Below are 26,574 nucleotides of genomic sequence, written 5' to 3' on the forward strand. Positions count from 1 at the left end.
TTCATGGTCCAACTATGCCATCATTTTGAATAATCATCAGAATTTTGATTGATTAAATTAGGATTTTAAATCCTCCAAGGAGCCCTTAATTGATGCTATGGGTATGTTGGAGCTTCTATGGGTATAGAACAGACATAAAAAAAGACTGAATTGAGAGCCTATTAATCCTCAGCAGCATCTTGAATGTTGGCTACCATAATCCTGATTTTATGATTGAAACTGAAGTGAAATGACCTAGCAGTCGACTTTAAAAGTCAAGCAGAAGAGTTTAAGTTAGAACCTAGGCCTACCTCCCTCTGTTACCTCAGCTATATATCCCTTCTTTTTAGCTGACATCTTTACATCCTAAATCTCTCTTGAAAATACTCTCCAACAGTTAAAGTTCTCAGAATTCTGTAGTTTGTTTCCAGGGGAGACTACTTCTCCTTAGAGCAAACTCCTCTTAGCAGCTTTCCATTTCTAAAGACCATTTGATAGTTCGCTGTTCAGAGTTCATACACCTGTCAAAAGATACCATGCAATTCTCCCTAGGAATAGCTAGCATTCCCCCACATTTCTCTGAAATTGAAATGCAGGAGCTCCCTCAGTGCTGGTCCTTTAGATCAATAGCTGTCAATGATAAAGTGCCTGAGTAGAATTACAGAGACAAAGCTCCAGGGCTGTCAATGGGCTTTTTAATAGCTCCTTGGTGGTGATAAGCAAATTTCTTGGTTGTTTTTATTTTGCATAATGTCATGGGAACCTAGATGATATAGAAGGAAATGTGACCTTCCTTAAGTCACAGGCTCTAAAGGAAGGCACCCAGACATCACTCATTTGGCAGCCAGATTCCTTAAATCCGAGACACAGAGGTAATTTTGGAAACCTGTAAAGGACATCACAATATGTCTTGCCTTTGTTTTTCCAATAGGGAATTTGAGTCCCTCTTCTATCAGCTAACTTGCAGTATTCTTAAGATGGCCTGTATGTAATCAAACCAGCCCCAATTGATCATACTCTGCTGGGATTAAACACCCCTCTCTGTATCCTCATCCATCCTCCATCCACTCCATTCTATGAACTTCTTGACTCTGTCCTCTGTGTGTGTGTATCTGTGTGTGACTTCGACATTCACTTGGTTCTATCTGGAATCTAGGAAGTGTGTGCTCCCTACCAAACAATTCTAAAATGTCACAGTTTTATGAAGACACAGTACCACTAGAGAAAACGTGCACACTTGACTTTCCTGGGTATGCCATGGGCTTGTGGTGTAAGGAAACTCCTTTTTTTTTTTTTTTTTTTTTTTAAATGCACCCTGCCCTTTGCACAGGAAAGGGTGGTTATTTTCATTAACATTCTTCCATGAGAATTCCAGATGTTGAAAGACTGCTACCAGACTACTCCAGCTGCATTCTTACCTTTTCATCTCTGGAGTTACCTACCCATTCCTGGTCTCCCTGAGATGAAGCCACAGCTGCCCTAATGTCCCAGCCAACAGCTGCTAAGGCTGTACAATTATGGAGTACACCATGACATTTTCAGGACTCACCATTATCAGTTTCTCATTTCATCTGTCAATTATTGACCCAGTGTATCTCATGTCGCTCAAATTAAAATGTGCACATATTCTATGTACCTGAAATACCTGTAACCAATGATCTCTATTGACATCTTCAGGACTCATGTTGGACATCCTTTTCCACCTCTCCATTTCTCTTATCTTTTTGTAACCTACAATCACTCTCTGAGGATGAACTATTATGGGCTATGCTAATAAACCCCATTGCCTTCTGATCTCTTGTTGAATTTGTTTCATGGGGACCCAGAAAATTTTTGGGAGGCATCAGCTAGAGACTGAGACCCAGGCTTCTAAACAACCATAGCCCCTCTCATTTTTTCCTAACACGCACTTTTAATTCCTTCCTATCCCATCCCTCCTCCTCTTATAAGCCTAAGGCTGACAATGACTTTCCACTGTGCCTGCTCCTGGCTTGTTTTATCTATCCTTTATTGGTTTATTTAACACTAATAATTCTGTATAAGTCGTCTCTTCAGTAAATTATTCAAGTTGCCTTGTTGCAAGTCCCATCTTTTCCTACAATGACCCTACATGTCTCACTCATAAACTTAGCTCCCATTCATTCATTAAGTAAATATATTTCCAACTTGTATTTGGTGCTATATCATTGACATTAGCAGCACAGTGGGTATCAAAACAGAGGATCTGACTCTGGGCAGCTTACAGTTTTGTGGAAAATGTGCAAAGACGGTTATAACAAATGATGGTGGTCATGAGGATGGTGACAGCAAGGACAGCACACAGCATAAAGACCTGCCATTCATTCATGCCATTCTAACTTTGTTGTTATAACTCACAAGCATCTTCCCCTACTGCAGAATAAGGTTTTGGATGATGAAAACTGAAGAGCATTTTCTCTCCCTCAGTGATGAAGAGATAGGACAGATTTGACCAGATTAAAAGTAGATAAAGGAGGCGTGGTTATTAGTTTGCAGCTCTTGGGTGGGCTAAAGCACGGGGGCTCTATAGAGATTAGGTGAGGAATGATGATGGGCCAGATAGGAGCTGGGATGAGGTCTATACATGGTCAAAAACTGAGCCAGTGGTTTCTAAACAGCTATTCAGTCATGCTTGTCAAATAGCACATTCAGAATTCTCCCTCTTCTCCACAGGAGCCAGTCTGCGTGATGACTTGTACAAGTATTTCTTTTTCCATCATTCCCACGGAGACACCATGACTGTCATGGATCCAAAGCAGATGAATGTTGCTGCTGCTGTATGGGCTGTTGTCGCTTATGTTGTTGCAGACATGGATGAAATGCTGCCCAGGTCCTAAGGAGAACAAGAAGAGAGGACCTTGTTCTCTGTAGTTGGGAATCCCAACTCTGAATCTTTACAACATCCATCGTCACAAAAGAGTGTTATACATTTAATCCACAGGGCATAGTTTTCTTTATACCTTCTGTTAATCATCTTTCCTTAATACTTTCTTATCTGTTTCTAGAATAAATCATGATCCCTACTGCACCACCTTGAAAATGTTGTTTCCAGTTTTAAAATAAGCAATAAATATTTGAAATGCTTCTGATTTTTCATTTTCATTTAAAAACATTAAATTAAATGTAATGAGACCAATTTGTGGTTTATATTATGGAAAAAGAGGAGAAAATTATATAATCTTAATATTTTAAGTGGATATGTGAAGAGATTTGACAATCTAGTTTGTATATTTTATGTTATACATTTTATGGAATTTTCAAATTGGTAAAACCAAATTTACATTTAGAAAAAAATCGACACTATATATATACATATATATGTGTATATATGTATATACATATATATATATATTCAGATCTTTTAAAGCTGGGCGCAGGAAACTATCACTAAGTAATGATATTGCCATTTAATATGTATGTTTTATATATTTCAGTTTCTCAGAGGCATTTTTTACAGCTACTTTTCAGAGTTGAAATCTAGATAAATCAAATAATATTCACAAAATTCCACAGATTAAAAAAAAATCAATTCTTACCCACTCTATAGACAATGGTACATTATACAATACTTCATTATACAATGTCTAATATTCAAGTAATCACAAGAATTACACAAAAGAGCCTGGTATGATGTGGTGCATACCTGTAATTCCAACAAATAAAAGTCTGTGGTAGGAGTATCAAGAGTTCAAGGCCAGCCTGGGCTTCATAAAAGCAAAAAGGGAAAAGAAAAACAAAGCAACAACACAACAAAAACTCATCAAACACAAAACAACAAAAGTACCTTATTGTCAAGAGATAAAACAAGAGAGTTTAACATATTAATCATAGGTATACTAATATGTTGAGAATTTAATAATAATTTCTTAAAAACATGAATGAGTTGACTAAAACATGATACAATAATGATATGCACAAAAAGAAATACCAAGAATATTTCTGTAGAAATTCTGAAGAATGTAAACATTTTAAAAACTATGTTTTATAGACCTTAAGTAATCAGCAGACTATAAACAAATCCAGTAACCTATTCCATTAGAAATACTAAGGGATCCCATTGCCACTAAGACCCTGAAAAACAACACTTCAAAACAATGATGACCTTACGACAACCCTAGGAGATCTAGAGGAGCTTGTCACAACTGTGCAGGTGCTGAGGGGTAAGCTTATTGTAAACTTATAAAACTGTGAACTCGCAGGTGCTGGGTTCTTGCTCTAGTCTGAGCAAGAACAAGCCAAAGAGATGACAAAATTAACCAACAGCTTCCTCTGGTCATTGACTATTTCAAGCTGCAGTTTTTACACCTTTAAGCCTATTGTGTTTAAAGATGTGAAAGTTTAAAAATTAAAAGCAAAAATTATTATTAGAATGCATTTTTTAAAAGAATCAAAGAAAAATTCTTGAAATATAAAGCTGACAAATTAAGAAACTACTAAAAGGGCTGGGCAGTGGTGGTGCAAGCCTTTAATCCCAGCACTTGGGAGGCAGAGGCAGGTGGATTTCTGCGTTGGAGGCCAGCTTGGTCTACAGAGTTCCAGGATAGCCAGGAAACAGAGAAACTCTACCTTGAAAACAAAAACAAAACAAAACAAAGAAACTACTAAAAGAATTTTTGAATTAAAATAATTGCAAGGCATTCATAAAAATGTATCACAGAAAGGAAAGGCCATAGAACACATGAGTAAGATGTTGAGAAGGTAAAAGATGCTTATCGAGTCCGTCTTGCATGTTTGCTCAGGGACTCAGACCAAAATAAATGTGAAAAAAGATTTACCAAAAAAATATTAACAAATATTGATTGCAATATATCAATACATGGAATCAATAAACCAACAAATCTAAGAAAGAGTAAATAAAAATATGAAAGAATAAGAAGGATGGCTCATTATAGATGGACAACAGTCAGATGTGCAGTTAACATCCCAAAGTCAACAAAGTCAGGTAACAGTGGGACAGTATCTGCCATGTGCAGAGATACAATTTTCCACTTAAAAATCCTGCGCATTCTAAAAATACTTTTCAAAAACAAGACAAAAATAGAATGTTCTTAGTGTAATCTGAGCCAGTTTACCACTATCAGACTTTCCCTAAGAGCCTAGAGTATGAGCACTATACAGTGCCCCAGAAGTGAGGAGACAATCTCCAGGCCAGTGGCCCTGTGCTCTTTCTGGCCTGAGAGATCAAATACCAAAGCTGTGAGTGCAGACATCTAGTGCAAAAGGCCCATGCCTAGACAGTGTAAGCCTGATAGGTTCCCAGATGGAGCTGCAGACAAGACTACAGGCCTTCTGCACTTGCTGTGTTTATTTGCTTGTCTCCCTTCTCAGTCCTGTACCTCCTGGGGCCTTCTTTGTCATGAGAAAAATTCCTCCTCCACTCCTGGTGCCTTTTCTCCTTTTGACTCCTCTTTCTGTCACTCACTCCCTACCTGAGTAAAGTATCTAGAAGAGATGGTCTGGACAGTTTGAATGAGTACAGACTGACGAGAAAGCTGGAGAATGTCTATGTCAGTATCCCTACTCAGAGTGAGGAGGAGAGTGGCAGTTGGAAATAAAGAAAAGGACCTTCATGGTATTCTTCTCAGAATGGTATGCATATACATGCTAACTGCTAAAATCTATCAATGAGACAGCCTTAGAGCCCAGCATGTACAGTTGGGTAGCCATAGGAATAGGAAGTTTAAAGTGAAATTCTCTTTTTTCCCCCCTTAAATTGAATCAAAAAGAGCTCTTCTTGTACTCAGGAGAGGGCCTATCATTTGAGTGGCAGCCTGCCATTCAGTTTCTTCAATGTGACTTTAGGGTCAAGCTGCTTTTTTGATTCATTTGCATGAGTAGACTTGAGTGTGAACTGGGAAGAGAAATGCAATTAAACATTATATAATATGAAAAGGGTAAATGCTATGTAGAAAAAAAAACAAAGCAAGCAAACAAACAAACAAACAAAAACAGATTCAAGGTAAATCAGGTTGATTGCTGATGCCCTTGATATTATTAAGATAGATTTTTGCTGTGAACTAATGTCTTCTATACATGACAGGGAAGCTCCATTTATGAAATCTAAACAATATAGTTGGCTAAACAAGACCTTCATAATGATACCAGTTTGTAGCCAGTGTTAGCTACAGAAAAATTGATAGAAAGGAAAGGGAGCAATGTTATTGTTAGACTACTTCCTCCAGATTAAGGGTGTTGAGTACCTTGGGGAAAATTTGATCTTCATACTCAGGATATCTATTTTTGATTCTTTCTTCTTTTCACAGGACTACTTAACAAACCATGATCAACAACAGCCAAACAGCAACCAACAACTCACCAACAACCCCCACTCTTTGAGCCCTAGCGTTTATATACTCTCTGAGAAGTTCCCAGAATTCCAAATAACATACAATCACAGCTGGCAGAAACTATCTGAAGCTGGCAAAATCATGCCCCTGCCAGAGCACGAGGCAAACAATAGTCAGCTGCTGTGAATCAGCTCCGTATTCCCACACCTGGGATTAAAACAAAAATATATTCTTATAATATTTCTGTATGTTTTTAAAGAAACAAAATTCCAGAATTCTCACTATACTAGTTCATTTGCCAACCTAGATGGGAGAAATCTCACAAGACCGCATCTCCAGATGGAGAACTATACGGAATCATTGGCTGCTAAGAGAGGGAAAGTCAGTCTTCTGGGAAGATGAACCTCCTGATAGGTTATTTAATCCCAATAAGTCAGCCTTAAACACATAGCATGCAAGCCCCACTAAATGGACTTAGTAGGTTATGTTTTATGTGTATATGTGTGTAATAGTAATTGAAAAAGAGGTCATGAATTTTAATGGAGTGGAGAGAAAACAGAAGGAGTTGGAGGGGAGCAGGACGATTAGAAATTATATAAATACAGTAAATAATAAAAAAAACTGACAGGGATTTTGAGGGTTCTGGCTGATTGGTGAAGTTCCCTTGAGTGCTCCACCTTCCTTTTCAAAACTAATGACACCAACAAGGTTTTGAAACTCCACTGTATCTCCATTGTATGTCACATTACTGCACAGCCCTGTTTGCTTCTGGTGTTCCTTTCATGATAATTTGAGATGCTATTTGAGATCCTATTTACTGTGAGTAAATATCAAACACATCTTGATATCTATATCTGTTTCATGAAATATACATATTCTTGATCTGTGCTCAATAATCAATTTACAGCTGTGTGATGATAAGCGTGAAAATTTCATCACAACTTGAGACTGAAATGTTATCACTAATTGCCACTTGAAATGAAGGATATTTGTGGTATAGAAATTAATATGTGCTTTCTTTTCAAGTCTCTGTTAATCTGAAAATCCCAATACTGTTTTAGGAACAGAAAAAAAAATTACTTTTAAATTTTGTTTTCATTTTCCCCTCTCTCTGAAATGCTTCATAGTTAGCCAAAGCAAGGGTAGGAGGAGGTTAATGAAGTTTCTACATAAAATGAGACAGAGGAACTCAAATCTCATCAAATCAAATCTTCCAATCAATTGACTACTTACCTCAGATAAAACCATTCCCCTGGATTTTAGAGTCTCCCAGGACTCTTAAAACTTGACAAATGAATACTCATATGCTTGCCACACATCCAAAGAGTCCTAGAATTCTTGAGGAGAGCCAGATATTCTTCAGTATTATTAATTACTAATATTATGGTGGCTATTCCAGATCTATTACAGTACCTACAAGATTACCTGCAAGTGTGATGTCCTTCAGAAAGCCTTGTCATATTTTTCATATTTAAAGAACACTTAGCTAGGTTTTAGACCTTCACAATGAAGCCGAACTTTGCTTTAATTTTTTTCCTTAATTCAAAGTACCAGTTAGTATATCCCAAAGAATTTCCAAGCTAAACTTACCTCTGAGCCTCTCTCTTACCATACAAAGCATTTCTAATACCCACTCTTAGTCAACCATGCAAAGAACCAACTAGCATTCTTTCAGTTAATCCTTACTCAATGCAATGAGGCAGATCCGATATTAATACCCATTTTAGAAATTGGAAAACCTAGGTATATACCTCATAAATAACTACTTCAAGTGACAGAATTGATAAAATATGATTGAAACCTATAAAATTAAATTCAAATAGCATTCTTATACAAATAGATTTTGTAGCTGGTGGCCTTCCTAGTCTTTATCGGAAAAAAAAAAAAAAAAGAATGCAATTTACAATCTCTTTCCTACCACAAAGAACAGAAAGTAGCATTTGAAAACCACCACATCTTCACTGAGTGTTGAGATGCCCCACTGTGGTCCCTTGGACATATATCATACACACACACACACACACACACACACACACACACACACTGGAGATTGCCTGGGTGCTTCCATCCTTCACCAAAAGCTATCACAGTGTAATTCTGATTGGGTATCCTCTTCTAGGCTAACACCAGTTAGGCTCAAAGAAGAAAACAAAGAAAAGGGTGACTTCAGGTAATGTCTTTAAAATGAGATGGCAGGAATGCTGTGTGAATGGTACTGACAGTGCTTCAGAGCTGGAAGATCTGTACTCAAGAGAAGACAGGCCTTACCAAAGCGTTCCTTTCAGAGAGCATGAAAGCCATAGATCCTTGTCTAACAGAACTATTGTTTCCCAGCAACACTGAGCATCTTCTATTTTCCTTATGCTCTTCATGTTCCCTTCAGCCTCTGGAGATATTAATAAATTAGCACAATATTTGCAGCACTGCACAATGTGGTATTTTGCATAATTTAATATTTACAATATTAAATAACTTGTATTCTTTATAAATTTGAGTATTAGCCTCAACATAATATTCTTGAAATGTGATTTCCATTATTGATATTACTAGATAGTTCGCCTGTCATAGCAGAAATATAAACAGCTTTATTTTAGAAACTTAATTTCTTAACAAATGTTTTAAAATTTAAATGGAAAATGTTTACTTTACTTAAGTCTTTATTTTAAAAATTGATATTAATTACAATTAACTATATTAATTGTAATTGACTAAGTTAGTTATAAATCACTTTGAATTTAATAAAAGTAACTTAAAATACATATAAAATCTATCATCTTAGCCATTTTTAACTGTACAGTTTTAGTGGAATGAATTGTTCAGCCATCACTATCTCTGTCTCCTGAATACCTTTCCTCTCTAAATGGATCTCCATGGCACTCCCTACAACCTCTACCAACCATCATTCCACTTTTGTTCCCTGTGAAGCTGACTGCTCTTTATTATCTTGTTATAGATGGAATCACAGAGTACCTGACTTATTTCATAATATTCTCAAGATTCATTCATTCCTATGATTTATACATGAAGGGGAAGATAGTGTACACCATCATGCTTCTACCACCATGAGGTTGCATCCAAACACAGGAGATGAGGCAACCACAAACTGAAGCCCTGGAACAAAATAATTTTTATACTCCCCAAGCTGTTCAATTAGGCATTTTGCCACACCATTGAAAAGTCTAACGCATCTACAGATGGCGTGTGTTAAGAGTTTCCTTCTTTTAAAGACAAAATTGTACATTTCATATACGTATGTCTCATCCATTCTTCAGTTGATAGGTACCTTCTGGCCACTGTAATCATGACTGTTCAACTATCCTTTTGAGACTAATTTCAACTCCTAGGGATGAATATAACCCAGAAATAGAATTAATGAATCATATGATGATTCTATTTTAACATTTTTATTATACCCAGGTATTTTAAAAATGTGCTATAATTTCAGAGATTCAGGATAACTACAAGTTGGTTAATAAGAAAGCACATTATTTAGATTGGATACATTGATAATATTCTACCAAAATTAAAATCTCAGACTGTGTGTGTAAGAGCAAGACATAACCGTAGCTCTTCCATGCCACAGCCAGTCCTCTAAGCTTCATCTCCTTTTCTACCACACCCTGGTTTTCATAGTGGCTATGCCATTTTACATCCCCACTATATATGAGTATTTTAATTTCTATATTCAACCTAACCAACACTTGTGGGGTTTAGAGCTTTTTAAAAATATGTCTAACATGTTTATTAATATTTTATTGAACCATGAGAGTATATAAACAAACTTACTTTTTATTTAATCATTTTATTCATTTACGTTTCAAATGATATCCCTCTTCATGGTTACCCCTCCACAAACCTGCCATCCCATCCCACCTTTCCCCCCCAACTCCCCTTTACCTCTTTGAGGATGCTTCTCCACCCACTCATCCATTCTAGCATTCCCCTAAACTGGGGCATCAAGCCTCCACAGGACCAAGGGCTTCCCCTCCCATTGATGTCAGATAAGGCCATCCTCTGCTACATATGCCATGACTCCCTCCATGGTTGGTGGTTTAGTCCCTGGGAGCTCTGGGTGGTCCAGTTAGTTGATATTGTTCTTCTTATAGGGTTGCAATCCCCTTCAGTTCCTTCGGTCCTTCCCCTAGCCCTTCCATTGGAATCCCTGGGCTCAGTCCAATGGTTGGTGAGTATCTGCATCTGTATTGGTTAGGTGCTGATAGAACCTCTTAGGGAACAACCATACCAAGCTCATAACAGCAAGTACTTCTTGGCATCAGTAGTAGTATGGGAGTTTGGTGTCTGCAGATGGATCACTAGGTGTGGATGCCAGGAAGTTCTTGCTGATGGAATCCTGATATGGCTGTCTCTTGAGAGGCTCTGCCAGAGCCTGACAAATACAGATGCTGATGATTGCAGCCAACCATTGGACTGAGCACAGGGATTCCTAATGGAGGTGTTATAGAAAGAACTGAAGGAGGTGAGGGGGTTTGCAGCCCCACAGAGGGAGCAACAGTGTCAACAGACCAGACCGCCAGAGCTCCTGGGGACTCTATCACCAACCAAAGAATACACATGCAGGAACCCATGGCTCTGGCCACATATATGGCAGACGATGGCCTTGTTAAACATCAGTGGGAGGAGAGGCCCTTGGTCCTGAGGGTGTTTGATGTCACAGTGTAGGGGAATGCCAGGACAAGAAGACAGGAGTGGGCAAATGGGGAGTGCCCTCATAGAAGCAGGGGATGTGATGGGATAGGAGGTTTTCTGGGGGGAGCCAGGAAAGGTGATAACAAATGAAATGTAAATAAAGAAAATATCCAAAAAAAAAATCAGAAGTAATTCTAGAAGAGTTCTAATCCCAGAATTCAGAAGGCTTAGCAGGAGGAACACCTTGAGTTAAAATCTAGTCTTGATTAGGCTAAAGAGTCAGACCCTATCTTAAAACAGAGAAAGGAAACAGCTTCAATGAAGTAGCTGGATATAAAATTAACTCAAGCAAGTCAATGGCCTTTCTGTACACAAAGGATAAACAGGCTGAGAAAGAAATTAGGGAAACAACACCCTTCTCAATAGTCACAAACAATACCTTGGCATGACTCTAACTAAGGAAGTGAAAGATCTGTATGACAAGAACTTCAAGTCTCTGAAGAAAGAAATTAAAGAAGATCTCAGAAGATGGAAAGATCTCCCATGCTCATGGATTGGCAGGATCAACATTGTAAAAATGGCTATCTTGCCAAAAGCATCAATGCAATCCCCATCAAAATTCTAACTCAATTCTTCAACGAATTAGAAAGGGCAATCTGCAAATTCATCTGGAACAACAAAAAACCTAGGATAGCAAAAACTCTTCTCAAGGATAAAAGAACCTCTGGTGGAATCACCATGCCTGACCTAAAGCTGTACTACAGAACAATTGTGATAAAAACTGCATGGTACTGGTATAACGACAGACAAGTAGACCAATGGAACAGAATTGAAGACCCTGAGATGAACCCACACACCTATGGTCACTTGATCTTTGACAAGGGAGCAAAAACCATCCAGTGGAAAAAAGACAGCATTTTCAACAAATGGTGCTGGCTCAACTGGCGGTTATTGCGAATTGATCCATTCCTATCTCCTTGTACTAAGGTCAAATGTAAGTGGATCAAGGAACTTCACATAAAACCAGAGACACTGAAACTTATAGAGGAGAAAGTAGGGAAAAGCCTCGAAGATATGGGTACAGGGGAAAAAATTCCTGAATAGAACAGCAATGGCTTGTGCTGTAAGATCGAGAATCGATAAATGGAACCTCATAAAGTTCCAAAGCTTCTGCAAGGCAAAAGACACCATCAATAAGACAAGAAGACCACCAACAGATTGGGAAAGGATCTTTACCTATCCTAAATCAGATAGGGGACTAATATCCAATATATATAAAGAACACAAGAAGGTGGACCCCAGAAAATCAAATAACCCCATTAAAAAATGGGACTCATAACTGACAAAGAATTCTCACCTGAGGAATACCGAATGGCAGAGAAACACCTGAAAAACTGTTCAACATCCTTAATCATCAGGGAAATGCAACTCAAAACAACCCTGAGATTCTACCTCACACCAGTCAGAATGGCTAAGATCAAAAATTCAGGTGACAGCAGATGCTGGCGAGGATGTGGAGAAAGAGGAACACTCCTCCATTGTTGGTGGGATTGCAGGCTTGTACAACCACTCTGGAAATCAGTTTGGCGGTTCCTCAGAAAATTGGACACAATACTACCAGAGGATCCAGCAATACCTCTCCTGGGCATATATCCAGAATATGTTCCAACCGGTAAGAAGGACACATGCTCCACTTTGTTCATAGCAGCCTTATTTATAATAGCCAGAAGCTGGAAAGAACTCAGATGCCTCTCAACAGAGGAATGGATACAGAAAATGTGGTACATCTACACAATGGAGTACTACTCAGCTATTAAAAGGAATGAATTTATGAAATTCCTAGGCAATTGGATGGACCTGGAGGGCATCATCCTGAGTGAGGTAACACAATCACAAAGGAACTCACACAATATGTACTCACTGATAAGTGGATATTAGCCCAAAAACTTAGGATACCCAAGATATAAGATACAATTTGTTAAACGCATGAAACTCAAGAAGAATGAAGACCAAAGTGTGGACACTCTGCCCCTTCTTAGAATTGGGAACAAAACACCCATGGAAAGAGTTGCAGAGATAAAGTTTGTAGCTGTGACGAAAGGAGAAGAGAAGAGAAGAGAAGAGAAGAGAAGAGAAGAGGAGAGGAGAGGAGAGGAGAGGAGAGGAGAGGAGAGGAGAGGAGAGGAGAGGAGAGGAGAGGAGAGGAGAGGAGAGGAGAGGAGAGGAGAGGAGAGGAGAGGAGAGGAGAGAAGAGAAGAGAAGAGAAGAGAAGAGAAGAGAAGAGAAGAGAAGAGAAGAGAAGAGAAGAGAAGAGAAGAGAAGAGAAGAGAAGAGAAGAGAGAAAAGAAAGGAGAAAAAAATCCAATATAGGAGAGGGGTAAAAAAGATCAAAAGAGGCAAATGGATGGGACTACAAAAATAGCATCCTGAGTGAGGTAACCCAGTCACAAAAGAACACACATGGTATGTACTCACTGATAAGTGAATATTAGCCCAAAAGCTCAGAATGCCCACAATACAACCCACAAATCATTTGGAACTTAAGAAGAAGGAAGACCAAAGTGTAGATGCTTCAATCCTACATAACCAACACTTGTTATTATCTGTTCAATATAACTATATTTGTTTGGGTGCATAAGCAATTACATATGGAAGCACAAGTGTATATGCATAGATGGAAGCCAGAGGTCAACAATGGATGTCTGTTTTAATAGGTCTCCATCTCATTTTTTGAGACAGTGTCTTTACCTGAACCTGGAACTCATCTATTTAGCAAGGCAGATGGGCCAACCACCATCAGCAATCATCCACATACCCACTTCCTACTTGCTGGGTTACAGATGCATGCTGGTATGCTATGAGTGGTGCCTTTATGGGTACTTAGGGCCATCTATCCTGTCCCTGTTGTATTTCTCTTCCATAGCAGATATTCTAATGGGTGTGAGAACAGATGATTGTGAGACACCATATTTTACTATGGTTTTTATTCTCATTTCCCTGATACCTGAAGGTCTATTCTCAAACTTCCTAAAGCTTTAATATAGTTCCTCATGTTGTGGTGAACCCAAGCATAAAGTTATTTTGTTCTTACTTTATAACTGTAATTTTTGCCACTGTTATAGATCATGTAAGTATCTGATATGCAGGATATTCTGAGATACAACCCCCAAAGGGATGAAAACCACTGCAATTGCTAGTAACCATTGCAATTACTAGTAACAAGTGATCATGTCTTTATGTTCATATTGCACATTTGTGTATCTTCTTTGAAAAAATGCCATATAAAGTCCTTTGCCCATTTTCTAAAACTCAGATTGTTAGGTTGTACTTCATTACATACTCTAGATATCACTCCTACACCAAAGATCTGATTTGTGAATTTTTACTTACCACTTTGTTTGCCTTCTCAATCTGTTGGCTGTTTTTCTGAAGCAAGTATGTCTATTCTGATGTGGCCCAATTTATCATTGTCTTTTGTTTCTTGTACCTTTGGTATCATACCAAGAAATCATTATCCATTCCTTGACTTAGACTCATCCTCTAAGAGTTGTAGTTGTTCTGTTTAGATATTAACTCAGTAATTCTTATACATAGTTAAAGTGTATTTCCAACCATTTTAAGGGTCTGACTTCATTATTTTTCATGGAGATATCCAGGTCTCCCAACACTGTATATTTTAAAAGACTTTATTTTCCTCAATTGTCAAAAATTGTTTGACCATATATGCATGGCTTTATTTGGGAGCTTCTCATTTGTCAGGATTTCTGATTTTAATGCCCAGAATTTATTGTTTCTGTTACTGTAGGTTTAAAATAAGGTCTGGGCAATGGGAAGATGGTTCTGCAGTTAAGAGCACTGGCTGTTCTTATAGCAGACCCAGCTGGGTTCAGTTTCCTAGCACCTACATGGCATCACACAACCATCTGTAACTCCAATCCCAGGGTATCCCACCTCTATTTCCGACCTACTCAGGCACCAGGCATATTATACACACATATACATGAAAGCAAACAACTATACACATATAAAAAAATAAAATAAATAAATAACACATAAATTTTTAAATAGATTAGATTTGAAATAAGTACACAATTTTGTTCTTTTTTCAGGATAGTTTGATTATTGGTTTCCTAAAATTTCATATGAAATTTAAAGGATCTGTTGTTATTTTAATCAGGACTGCACTGACTCTGTAGATCTCTTTAGGCAGCACTGGCATCTTTAAAGGACTAATTTTTTCATGAACCATGGATGACTTTCCACTATTTATTTCTTCTTTAATTTTTTTCAGAAATGTTCAATGATTTCAGAGCCTTTTACTTCTTTTTTTTTTTCTTTCCATTTTTTATTAGGTATTTAGCTCATTTACATTTCCAATGCTATAACAAAAGTCCCCCATACCCACCCACCCCCACTCCCCTACCCGCCCACTCCCCCTTTTTGGCCCTGGCGTTCCCCTGTTCTAGGGCATATAAAGTTTGTGTGTCCAATGGGCCTCTCTTTCCAGTGATGGCCGACTAGGCCATCTTTTGATACATATGCAGCTAGAGTCAAGAGCTCCGGGGTACTGGTTAGTTCATAATGTTGATCCACCTATAGCGTTGCAGATCCCTTTAGCTCCTTGGGTACTTTCTCTAGCTCCTCCATTGGGAGCCCTGTAATCTATCCATTAGCTGACTGTGGGCATCCACTTCTGTGTTTGCTAGGCCCCGGCATAGTCTCACAAGAGACAGCTACATCTGGGTCCTTTCGATAAAATCTTGCTAGTGTATGCAATGGTGTCAGCGTTTGGATGCTGATTATGGGGTGGATCCCTGGATAAGGCAGTCTCTACATGGTCCATCCTTTCATCTCGGCTCCAAACTTTGTCTCTGTAACTCCTTCCAAGGGTGTTTTGTTCCCACTTCTAAGGAGGGGCATAGTGTCCACACTTCAGTCTTCATTTTTCTTGAGTTTCATGTGTTTAGGAAATTGTATCTTATATCTTGGGTATCCTAGGTTTTGGGCTAATATCCACTGATCAGTGAGTACATATTGTGTGAGTTCCTTTGTGAATGTGTTACCTCACTCAGGATGATGCCCTCCAGGTCCATCCATTTGGCTAGGAATTTCATAAATTCATTCTTTTTAATAGCTGAGTAGTACTCCATTGTGTAGATGTACCACATTTTCTGTATCCATTCCTCTGTTGAGGGGCATCTGGGTTCTTTCCAGCTTCTGGCTATTATAAATAAGGCTGCTATAAACATAGTGGAGCATGTGTCCTTCTTACCAGTTGGGGCATCTTCTGGATATATGCCCAGGAGAGGTATTGCTGGATCCTCCGGTAGTACTATGTCCAATTTTCTGAGGAACCGCCAGACGGATTTCCAGAGTGGTTGTACAAGCCTGCAATCCCACCAACAATGGAGGAGTGTTCCTCTTTCTCCACATCCTCGCCAGCATCTGCTGTCACCTGAATTTTTGATCTTAGACATTCTGACTGGTGTGAGGTGGAATCTCAAGGTTGTTTTGATTTGCATTTCCCTGATGATTAAGGATGTTGAACATTTTTTCAGGTGCTTCTCTGCCATTCGGTATTCCTCAGGTGAGAATTCTTTGTTCAGTTCTGAGCCCCATTTTTTAATGGGGTTGTTTGATTTTCTGAAGTCCACCTTCTTGAGTTCTTTATATATGTTGGATATTAGTCCCCTATCTGATTTAGGATAGGTAAAGATCCTTTCCCAATCTGTTGGTGGTCTCTTTGTCTTATTGACGGTGTCTTTTGCCTTGCAGAAACTTTGGAGTTTCATTAGGTCCCATTTGTCAATTCTCGATCTTACAGCACAAGCCATTGCTGTTCTGTTCAGGAATTTTTCCCCTGTGCCCATATCTTCAAGGCTTTTCCCCACTTTCTCCTCTATAAGTTTCAGTGTCTCTGGTTTTATGTGAAGTTCTTTGATCCATTTAGATTTGACCTTAGTACAAGGAGATAAGTATGGATCGATTCGCATTCTTCTACATGATAACAACCAGTTGTGCCAGCACCATTTGTTGAAAATGCTGTCTTTCTTCCACTGGATGGTTTTAGCTCCTTTGTCGAAGATCAAGTGACCATAGGTGTGTGGGTTCATTTCTGGGTCTTCAATTCTATTCCATTGGTCTACTTGTCTGTCTCTATACCAGTACCATGCAGTTTTTACCACAATTGCTCTGTAGTAAAGCTTTAGGTCAGGCATGGTGATTCCACCAGAGGTTCTTTTATCCTTGAGAAGAGTTTTTGCTATCCTAGGTTTTTTGTTATTCCAGATGAATTTGCAAATTGCTCCTTCTAATTCGTTGAAGAATTGAGTTGGAATTTTGATGGGGATTGCATTGAATCTGTAGATTGCTTTTGGCAAGATAGCCATTTTTACAATATTGATCCTGCCAATCCATGAGCATGGGAGATCTTTCCATCTTCTGAGATCTTCTTTAATTTCTTTCTTCAGAGACTTGAAGTTTTTATCATACAGATCTTTCACTTCCTTAGTTAGAGTCACGCCGAGATATTTTATATTATTTGTGACTATTGAGACGGGTGTTGTTTCCCTAATTTCTTTCTCAGCCTGTTTATTCTTTGTGTAGAGAAAGGCCATTGACTTGTTTGAGTTAATTTTATATCCAGCTACTTCACCGAAGCTGTTTATCAGGTTTAGGAGTTCTCTGGTGGAATTTTTAGGGTCACTTATATATACTATCATATCATCTGCAAAAAGTGATATTTTCACTTCCTCCTTTCCAATTTGTATCCCCTTGATCTCCTTTTGTTGTCGAATTGCTCTGGCTAATACTTCAAGTACTATGTTGAAAAGGTAGGGAGAAAGTGGGCAGCCTTGTCTAGTCCCTGATTTTAGTGGGATTGCTTCCAGCTTCTCTCCATTTACTTTGATGTTGGCTACTGGTTTGCTGTAGATTGCTTTTATCATGTTTAGGTATGGGCCTTGAATTCCTGATCTTTCCAGAACTTTTATCATGAATGGGTGTTGGATCTTGTCAAATGCTTTTTCTGCATCCAACGAGATGATCATGTGGTTTTTGTCTTTGAGTTTGTTTATATAGTGGATTACATTGATGGATTTTCGTATATTAAACCATCCCTGCATTCCTGGAATAAAACCTACTTGGTCAGGATGGATGATTGCTTTAATGTGTTCTTGGATTCGGTTAGCGAGAATTTTATTGAGGATTTTTGCATCGATATTCATAAGAGAAATTGGTCTGAAGTTCTCTATCTTTGTTGGATCTTTCTGTGGTTTAGGTATCAGAGTAATAGTGGCTTCATAAAATGAGTTGGGTAGAGTACTTTCTACTTCTATCTTGTGAAAAAGTTTGTGCAGAACTGGAATTAGATCTTCTTTGAAGGTCTGATAGAACTCTGCACTAAACCCGTCTGGTCCTGGGCTTTTTTTGGCTGGGAGACTATTTATAACTGCTTCTATTTCTTTAGGGGATATGGGACTGTTTAGAAGGTCAACTTGATCCTGATTCAACTTTGGTACCTGGTATCTGTCCAGAAATTTGTCCATTTCGTCCAGGTTTTCCAGTTTTGTTGAGTATAGCCTTTTGTAGAAGGATCTGATGGTGTTTTGGATTTCTTCAGGATCTGTTGTTATGTCTCCCTTTTCAGTTCTGATTTTGTTAATTAGGATTTTGTCTCTGTGCCCTCTAGTGAGTCTAGCTAAGGGTTTATCTATCTTGTTGATTTTCTCAAAGAACCAACTCCTCGTTTGGTTAATTCTTTGAATAGTTCTTCTTGTTTCCACTTGGTTGATTTCACCCCTGAGTTTGATTATTTCCTGCCGTCTACTCCTCTTGGGTGAATTTGCTTCCTTTTTTTCTAGGGCTTTTAGATGTGTTGTCAAGCTGCTAGTATGTGCTCTCTCCCGTTTCTTCATGGAGGCACTCAGAGCTATGAGTTTCCCTCTTAGAAATGCTTTCATTGTGTCCCAAAGGTTTGGGTACGTTGTGACTTCATTTTCATTAAACTCTAAAAAGTCTTTAATTTCTTTCTTTATTCCTTCCTTGACCAAGGTATCATTGAGAAGAGTGTTGTTCAGTTTCCACGTGAGTGTTGGCTTTCTGTTATTTTTTTTTGTTATTGAAGATCAGCCTTAGTGCATGGTGATCTGATAGGATACATGGGACAATTTCCATATTTTTGAATATGTTGAGGCCTGTTTTGTGACCTATTATGTGGTCAATTTTGGAGAAGGTACCATGAGGTGCTGAGAAGAAGGTATATCCTTTTGTTTTAGGATAAAATGTTCTGTAGATATCTGTCAGATCCATTTGTTTCATCACTTCTGTTAGTTTCAGTGTGTCCCTGTTTAGTTTCTGTTTCCATGATCTGTCCATTGGTGAAAGTGGTGTGTTGAAGTCTCCCACTATTATTGTGTGAGGTGCAATGTGTGCTTTGAGCTTTACTAAAGTTTCTTTAATGAATGTGGCTGCCCTTGTATTTGGCGCATAGATATTCAGAATTGAGAGTTCCTCTTGGAGGATTTTACCTTTGATGAGAACAAAGTGCCCCTCCTTGTCTTTTTTGATGACTTTGGGTTGGAAGTCAATCTTATCAGATATTAGGATGGCTACTCCAGCTTGTTTCTTCTTACCATTTGCTTGGAAAATTGTTTTCCAGCCTTTTATTCTGAGGTAGTGTCTATCTTTTTCTCTGAGATGTGTCTCCTGTAAACAGCAAAATGTTGGGTCTTGTTTGTGTAGCCAGTTTGTTAGTCTATGTCTTTTTATTGGGGAGTTGAGACCATTGATGTTAAGAGATATTAAGGAAAAGTAATTGTTGCTTCCTGTTATTTTTGTTGTTAAAGTTGGCATTCTGTTCTTGTGGCTGTCTTCTTTTAGGTTTGTTGAGGGATTACCTTCTTGTTTTTTCTAGGGCATTGTTCCCGTTCTTGTATTGGTTTTTTTCTGTTATTAACCTTTGAAGGGCTGGATTCGTGGAGAGATAATGTGAGAATTTGGTTTTGTCGTGGAATACTTTGGTTTCTCCATCTATGGTAATTGAGAGTTTGGCTGGGTATAGTAGCCTGGGCTGGAATTTGTGTTCTCTTAGTTTCTGTATAACATCTGTCCAGGCTCTTCTGGCTTTCATAGTCTCTGGTGAAAAATCTGGTGTAATTCTGATAGGCTTGCCTTTGTATGTTACTTGACCTTTTTCCCTTACTGCTTTTAGTATTCTATCTTTATTTAGTGCATTTGTTGTTCTGATTATTATGTGTCGGGAGGAATTTCTTTTCTGGTCCAGTCTATTTGGAGTTCTGTAGGCTTCTTGTATGTTCATAGGTATCTCTTTCTTTATATTTGGGAAGTTTTCTTCAATAATTTTGTTGAAGATGTTTGCTGGACCTTTGAGTTGAAAATCTTCATTCTCATCCACTCCTATTATCCGTAGGTTTGGTCTTCTCATTGTGTCCTGGATTTCCTGGATATTTTGAGTTAGGATCTTTTTGCATTTTCCATTTTCTTTGATTGTTGTGCCGATGTTCTCTATGGAATCTTCTGCACCTGAGATTCTCTCTTCCATCTCTTGTATTCTGTTGCTGATGCTCAAATCTATGGTTCCAGATTTCTTTCCTAGGGTTTCTATCTCCAGTGTTGCCTCACTTTGAGTTTTCTTTATTGTTTCTACATCCCTTTTTAGGTCTAGTATGGTTTTGTTCATTTCCATCACCTGTTTGTATGTTTTTTCCTCTTTTTCTGTAAGGACTTCTACCTGTTTGATTGTGTTTTCCTGTTTTTCTCTAAGGACTTGTAACTCTTTAGCAGTGTTCTCCTGTATTTCTTTAAGTGATTTATTAAAGTCCTTCTTGATGTCCTCTACCATCATCATGAGATATGCTTTTAAATCTAGGTCTAGGTTTTCGGGTGTGTTGGGGTGCCCTGGACTGGGCGAAGTGGGAGTGCTGGGTTCTGATGATGGTGAGTGGTCTTGGTTCCTGTTAGTAGGATTCCTACGTTTACCTTTCGCCATCTGGTAATCTCTGGAGTTAGTAGTTATAGTTGACTCTGTTTAGATATTGTTCTTCTGGTGATTCTGTTACCGTCTCTCAGCAGACCTGGGAGACAGATTCTCTCCTCTGAGTTTCAGTGCTCAGAGCACTCTCTGCTGGCAAGCTCTCTTACAGGGAAGGTGCGCAGATATCTTGTTTTTGGACCTCCTCCTTGTCGAAGAAGAAGGCCCAAAACAGGGCCTCTCTCAGAAGCTGTGTTGCTTTGGCAGTTCCCAGAAGCTGTCAGCTTCTGTGGTGCAGACTCTCACCTGTGCAGACTAAAATCCTAAGTTCCAGGGAGTCCTGGAACCAAGATGGTGACCGCTGCTCCTGAGGCTGAGGCCGTCTCCCGAGCCAGGTGGACACCTGTCCTCTGGTCCGGATGGTGGCCGGTTGTCTGCGGCCCGCCCAGGCTGCTGCCTCAGCGGCTCTGTGCTTCTGCCCGTCCCAGAAGCTGTCCGGTTCTCTGGCGCACCCTCTAACCTGTTCAGACTAATTTCCTAAGTTCTGCTGAGTCCCGGAACCAAGATGGCGACCGCTGCTGCTGAGGCTGAGGCCGCCTCCCAAGCCAGGCGGACACCTGTCCTCTGGTCCGGATGGTGGCAGGTTGTCTGCGGCCCGCCCAGGCTGCTGCCTCAGCGGCTCTGTGCTTCCGCCCGTCCCAGAAGCTGTCCGGTTCTCTGGCGCACCCTCTAACCTGTTCAGACTAATTTCCTAGGTCCCGCGGAGTCCCGGAACCCAGATGGCGACCACTGCTGCTGAGGCTCGAGCCTTTTACTTCTTTCATTAAATGTATTCCTCCTTGAAACTATTATATTATAATTTTTCCTTCAATTTTATTTTTTATTGTTAGTGTGTGGAAAAGCAAAAGATTTTGTGTGCTATTCTGTATTCTGAAAAATGTACTAAATTTATTTATTAGTCCTTAGAAATTTTAATATATATTATACAAAAATGAAAGCTATTTTAACTCTTCCTTTCCAATTTAGATGTTTTAATTTCTGTATTTTGACTGAATAATCTGGATCTATTGATTAATTTTGAATATTTTAAAAGTAATATAACTATTCTGAAAAGCTGGACAAAGTGGTCCATGGAGCATTCAAAGGCTGAAGCAGGAGGATTGCTGCAAGTCCAAGACTATATAGTAAGTTTTAGGCCATTCTTAGACAACAATGTGAGGCACTCTCCAAATATACATAAAATACTCAACAGATAACCTGTCAGAAAACATACACAAAATATTTTATACTTGCTTTAATGCCTGATTCATTAAATATATTCAGATGTGGAGTATTTAAATATAAATCCTTTAGAGCATTATTGCCAATAGAATATAAATTATATGAAAAACAATTCATAACTGTTGAAATGAAAATAAGAAAAATAGATCCTATGGAAAATATAAACAATGAGTTCCAAATTGTATATGTCTTTACTATTAAATCAAATATTTCCAGCCCATCAATACTCTATCCAGGCTTGAAAAACAATTATTAAAATCAACTATTTTTTATACACTGCTGGGAATTGAAAAAGCCCTCATGCATACTCAGGGGGCACTCTACCAAGTAAACTAAAACCCCAGCCTTAAAATCAACTATTTTTAATATTGTCCTGACTTTCAATAATTGTAAATATAAATTTGGCAAAGCAATGTTCTAAAACATCCATGGTTTAACAGTTTTTTTCCTTGATAACTTAAAATTGTTTAAGCATACTTTAAAGTTTCCCTCATAGAAAGGAAGGAGCCAGACTTGGCCTAGGACTCAGCTCTCCCTGCCCAGAGCCTCCAGACAGCAGCAGAAAGGTGGAACTTGAAAGTGTGCATATGAAAGGTTGCTCTGTCCAGTCACTGTTTAAAAAAATGAAATAAAAAGAGCACATACAACAGAGCTTCCATTCACATGAGCTGTTCTCCGCTTACTACATCTTCCCATTGAGGCCAGGGTAAGTATGCATTGCAAACCTGTCTGGGCTAGTGCCCTGTAATGTATTCCGGATTGCGGGTGTTCACAGTATAGAAGACCATGCATGTTCCCACCCTGGTAGTCTATCTGTGGGAAGCGGTTTCCACTGTGCCTGCATGGCCTAATTGGTAAACAAGCAATGTGCGCATGTGCGAGAGTGTTTTCGTGCCAAGTCACGGCCCATCCCGGGGCGTGGTGATGAGGCTCTGGGAGAGCAGTCAATCAGGTGTGGACATGCCACACTAAGGTGTATATAAGCAGCGCCTTTTTGGTGCTTGGGGTCTTCCTCTTCATGTTGAAACTGGTGTAACAAAGTTGCTGCAGAAGGATCCAGTTTCTCACACGTGTGTTCTTGCTGGAGAGACAATAGCACGTGGGAGACCTATCCACTCTCAGTTCTGCCTCACTCAGACTCCACTGTTTCACTGTTGTTTGTTTTCCATTCTTCAGTATGTCTCATCCTGCCCTTTGTATATGTGATTCCTGAATTCATGCTATTCCTTACAATGTTCTCCACTGTGTGTGTGTGTGTGTGTGTGTGTGTGTGTGTGTGTGTGTGTGTGATTTTCTTAAATGTATACAATGTATTCTGGTCATATGTGCTCCCCACTTCCTTCTACTACCCTGCCTTATATATATATGTATATATATATACATACATACATAATGAAGTCAAAACAGAAATAGAGTAAGTCACACGACCAAGATATTTTTAACTAGGAGTGGATGCAAGACTGTATGCCTCAGAGCCCTTATACTTAGTCACAATGACATTTTGGTTTCCTCATTTACAGTCAGTAGGTCCCCATTGTGTGTTAGACACTGTTAAGCCTCAGGGTATAGCAAACAGTGCAAAAAAGAAAGGGCAAAAGCACCCTAGGGTCTATGTTCTGTAGAAAGAAAAATCAGACTAAACAGATTATGTTACAGATGGAGCGTGGGAAAGGATTACTATTGACAACCTGGACAGAGGTGTTCTCTGAAAGGAGATTTGAACTGAGTCATGGTGGGTATTAGACAGAAAGAGTTATATAGGGCTTTTACACTTCTGCCCCTTGTTATAGGAATAGAGGTCTTACATTTTTACCTAGAGTAAAAGAGTATATTCTTCTACCCAACTTTGTTAATAACATTAATGTTAGCATTCTTTCTAAACTCCACCCTGCAGTTACCTGACAATAGTCACGTATGCTTCACCCCTAGGCCTGACCCACAATAAAAGGGGCTGCTTGCACCCTCCTCTATCACTCTTGATTCTATCTTGCCCTCTTGGGTTGTTCCCTTCCTCCCACTGTTTCCCATTCCCTTCCCCCTCTCTCCATGTGTTCATGGATGGCCTCTACTTCTCTACTCTTTCCCTTTTTCTGCCTTTCTCTGCCTCTACTACCCTCTTAACTTCCCTCCCCATGTCCTGAATAAATGTTATTCTATACTATACTGTCGTGTGGCCAGTCTTTCCAGGGAGTGGGGGTAAGAGATGCCTTGCCATGGGCCTGCCGAGGCACCCCATTCCCATACCTCACCATACCCTCAGTAGAACATATTCCCTCTCTCTTTATCTTTGTATAAACACATCAGTTAATGTGATCACATTCTAGTTAATACTTGTAACCAGAAATAACATGAGAAATGTGCACAAAGCTCTTTGAAGGACATTGGCAAGCAAGGATGCTCTTCTCCCCATCTGTCTTCCTGAATGTAGTGCTGGCAGCATCAGCACACTGGAGTTCCAGCTCTGTACTGACCACCCCAGGAAACACTGCACAGGTCTCTGGAGGGGTGACTGCACTTTTTTATTCCTCTGATGATGCAATGCTACTGCTGGGTGATGTGAACACTGAGCTTCAGGCAGAAGTTTTTGCCACAGTAGTAAGCAATAAACATCTTGAGGATGTCATCAATGACCCTCCAGAAGCTGATGGCTCCCCTCAGAAAGTACCTAGTCTCCCCTTCCTTCACACATAATATTGGAAGGTACCTGGAACCTAGCACAGAGCAGGACAGACATGTGATCAGAAGTCGCATGGCAAACTGACATGATCAAAAGCACAATGTCTCAGACCTCTAAGAAATGCCTCCTGAAACATTGCTAACTTCACAAACACAATGAGTTGCTCAGATAAGCTTCCGGTGTCCTTCATCTTCGTGTTGCTATGTGGTGGCTGGACTACTAGTAGCAGTTTTCTCTGAAACCCTTCAAAGCACAGAGGTGGCATAAACCAGTTAGTTGACTATTCTCTGATTTCCACAGGTCAACAGAAGCCATTTGTCCATCTGTCCAGAAACACTTGCACATTGACTTCTAAGTATCCCCTTCTCAGAAGTGTAACCCTGTAATAATTATTCATTTGATATACAAGGTAAGTTGGCAAATTTTTCTAAACTGTTATCAGCGTTCTGTTGGGAAGTGGTAAACAGAACTTATTGCTATAGGAAATGATGAAGAACAGGGACTGGTTCATTTCCCAACCTGGTTAAAGTTCACGAAGTAAGATACACATGTTTCACTGTCATCACCCCAGAACGTTCTGTGCAATGATGTGTGTGCTGACGCTATGACCTTACCAGTTGTGTCAATGGAAATTAGGTGGGATGCAGGGAGAATATTTGTACATTTTTTAAACATTTTTGTTCTATGTATATGCTAGATACTTGTATGCATGTTCATGTGTGTGTTCACACACATGCACATATATAAAGAATTGTGCATGCACATGCATGAGGAGGCCAGAGGTCCATTGGTGTCTTCCTTCATTACTCTTCACCTTATTTATTGAGATACGATCTTTCATTGGACCTTGGATAGCCAGCAAGCTCCAAAGACCCTCCAGTTTCTATCTCCCTGGTGCTGGGATTATAGGCTCATGAAACCATGCCTGGATTTGTATGTAGATGCAAGGGATGTAAATTCTGGTGCCCATATTTGTACATCAAGTATGTTACCAGTTGAGCTATTTCCTTATTCCCTTCAATAATTTTTGAAGCAAAATTTCACATATTGTATTCCTCAAACACATTGTGTGTCCAAGTCTGACCTTGAACTGCTGATTTGCCTGCTTTATCCTCCCAAGTACTGGGACTACAGGTGTATACGCTCTAGCCTGTTTTATCTTAGCCATAGGAACTGTTTTTAACACTACACTCATTCAATAATAACCCAGGGCAGTGTAGTGATTTCTCTGAGAAATCACTCTACCAACTGAGCTACAGCCAAGCCTGTGTTTTTACTGAGCTACCAGCACATGAGGGTGACTCTTACAGAACTTCTGAAAATTGCCATATGAGGAAATGAACATAGAAGCTGAGGCTTATGGGTCTTCTCTGTCATTGTGATCTTTTAATAAGGCTTCTGTGGGTAAAGTGACAGAAACACATTTAAACAAACTTCAGGAAAATGAGGAGAAACAATGATATTTCTATGGCCCATGGGAATAAAATAATGAGGCTTCTCCATGCAGTTGAAAGTAACTTATTTCCTGACACAATGATTAGCCACCCAGACAAAGGCATTTCATCATTCTCTCAGTTTCTAAGTTCCCAGGGATAATCATGGGCAGTATTTATTGAGCCATAGGAACTGTTTTAACACTACACTCATTCACTCCTCAAAGCCTCACACAATCCTCTAAATCAGATATTATATTT

General features: G+C 39.2%; 1 protein-coding gene and 1 long non-coding RNA gene across 3 annotated transcripts in view; one reads left to right on the forward strand and one right to left on the reverse strand.

Moving 5' to 3' along the window:
* Positions 1-3,129, forward strand: part of Cpq (carboxypeptidase Q) — a 511,424-nt gene extending 508,295 nt beyond the window's left edge. For both annotated transcript variants that reach the window (NM_018755.2, NM_176073.4), the window contains one exon: positions 2,671-3,129. In NM_018755.2, the coding sequence (NP_061225.2) occupies positions 2,671-2,834 (164 nt within the window). In that variant the 3' untranslated portion in view covers positions 2,835-3,129. The remainder of the gene's footprint in view (positions 1-2,670) is intronic.
* The window catches only part of 4930592A05Rik (RIKEN cDNA 4930592A05 gene), a 59,556-nt gene continuing 35,439 nt past the window's right edge, over positions 2,458-26,574 (reverse strand). Inside the window, exon 6 of the long non-coding RNA NR_045070.1 lies at positions 2,458-2,830. This is a non-coding gene — a long non-coding RNA (RIKEN cDNA 4930592A05 gene). The remainder of the gene's footprint in view (positions 2,831-26,574) is intronic.

Source organism: Mus musculus, chromosome 15 (assembly GCF_000001635.26).
Source record: "Mus musculus strain C57BL/6J chromosome 15, GRCm38.p6 C57BL/6J".
NCBI classification, from domain to species: Eukaryota; Metazoa; Chordata; class Mammalia; order Rodentia; family Muridae; genus Mus; species Mus musculus.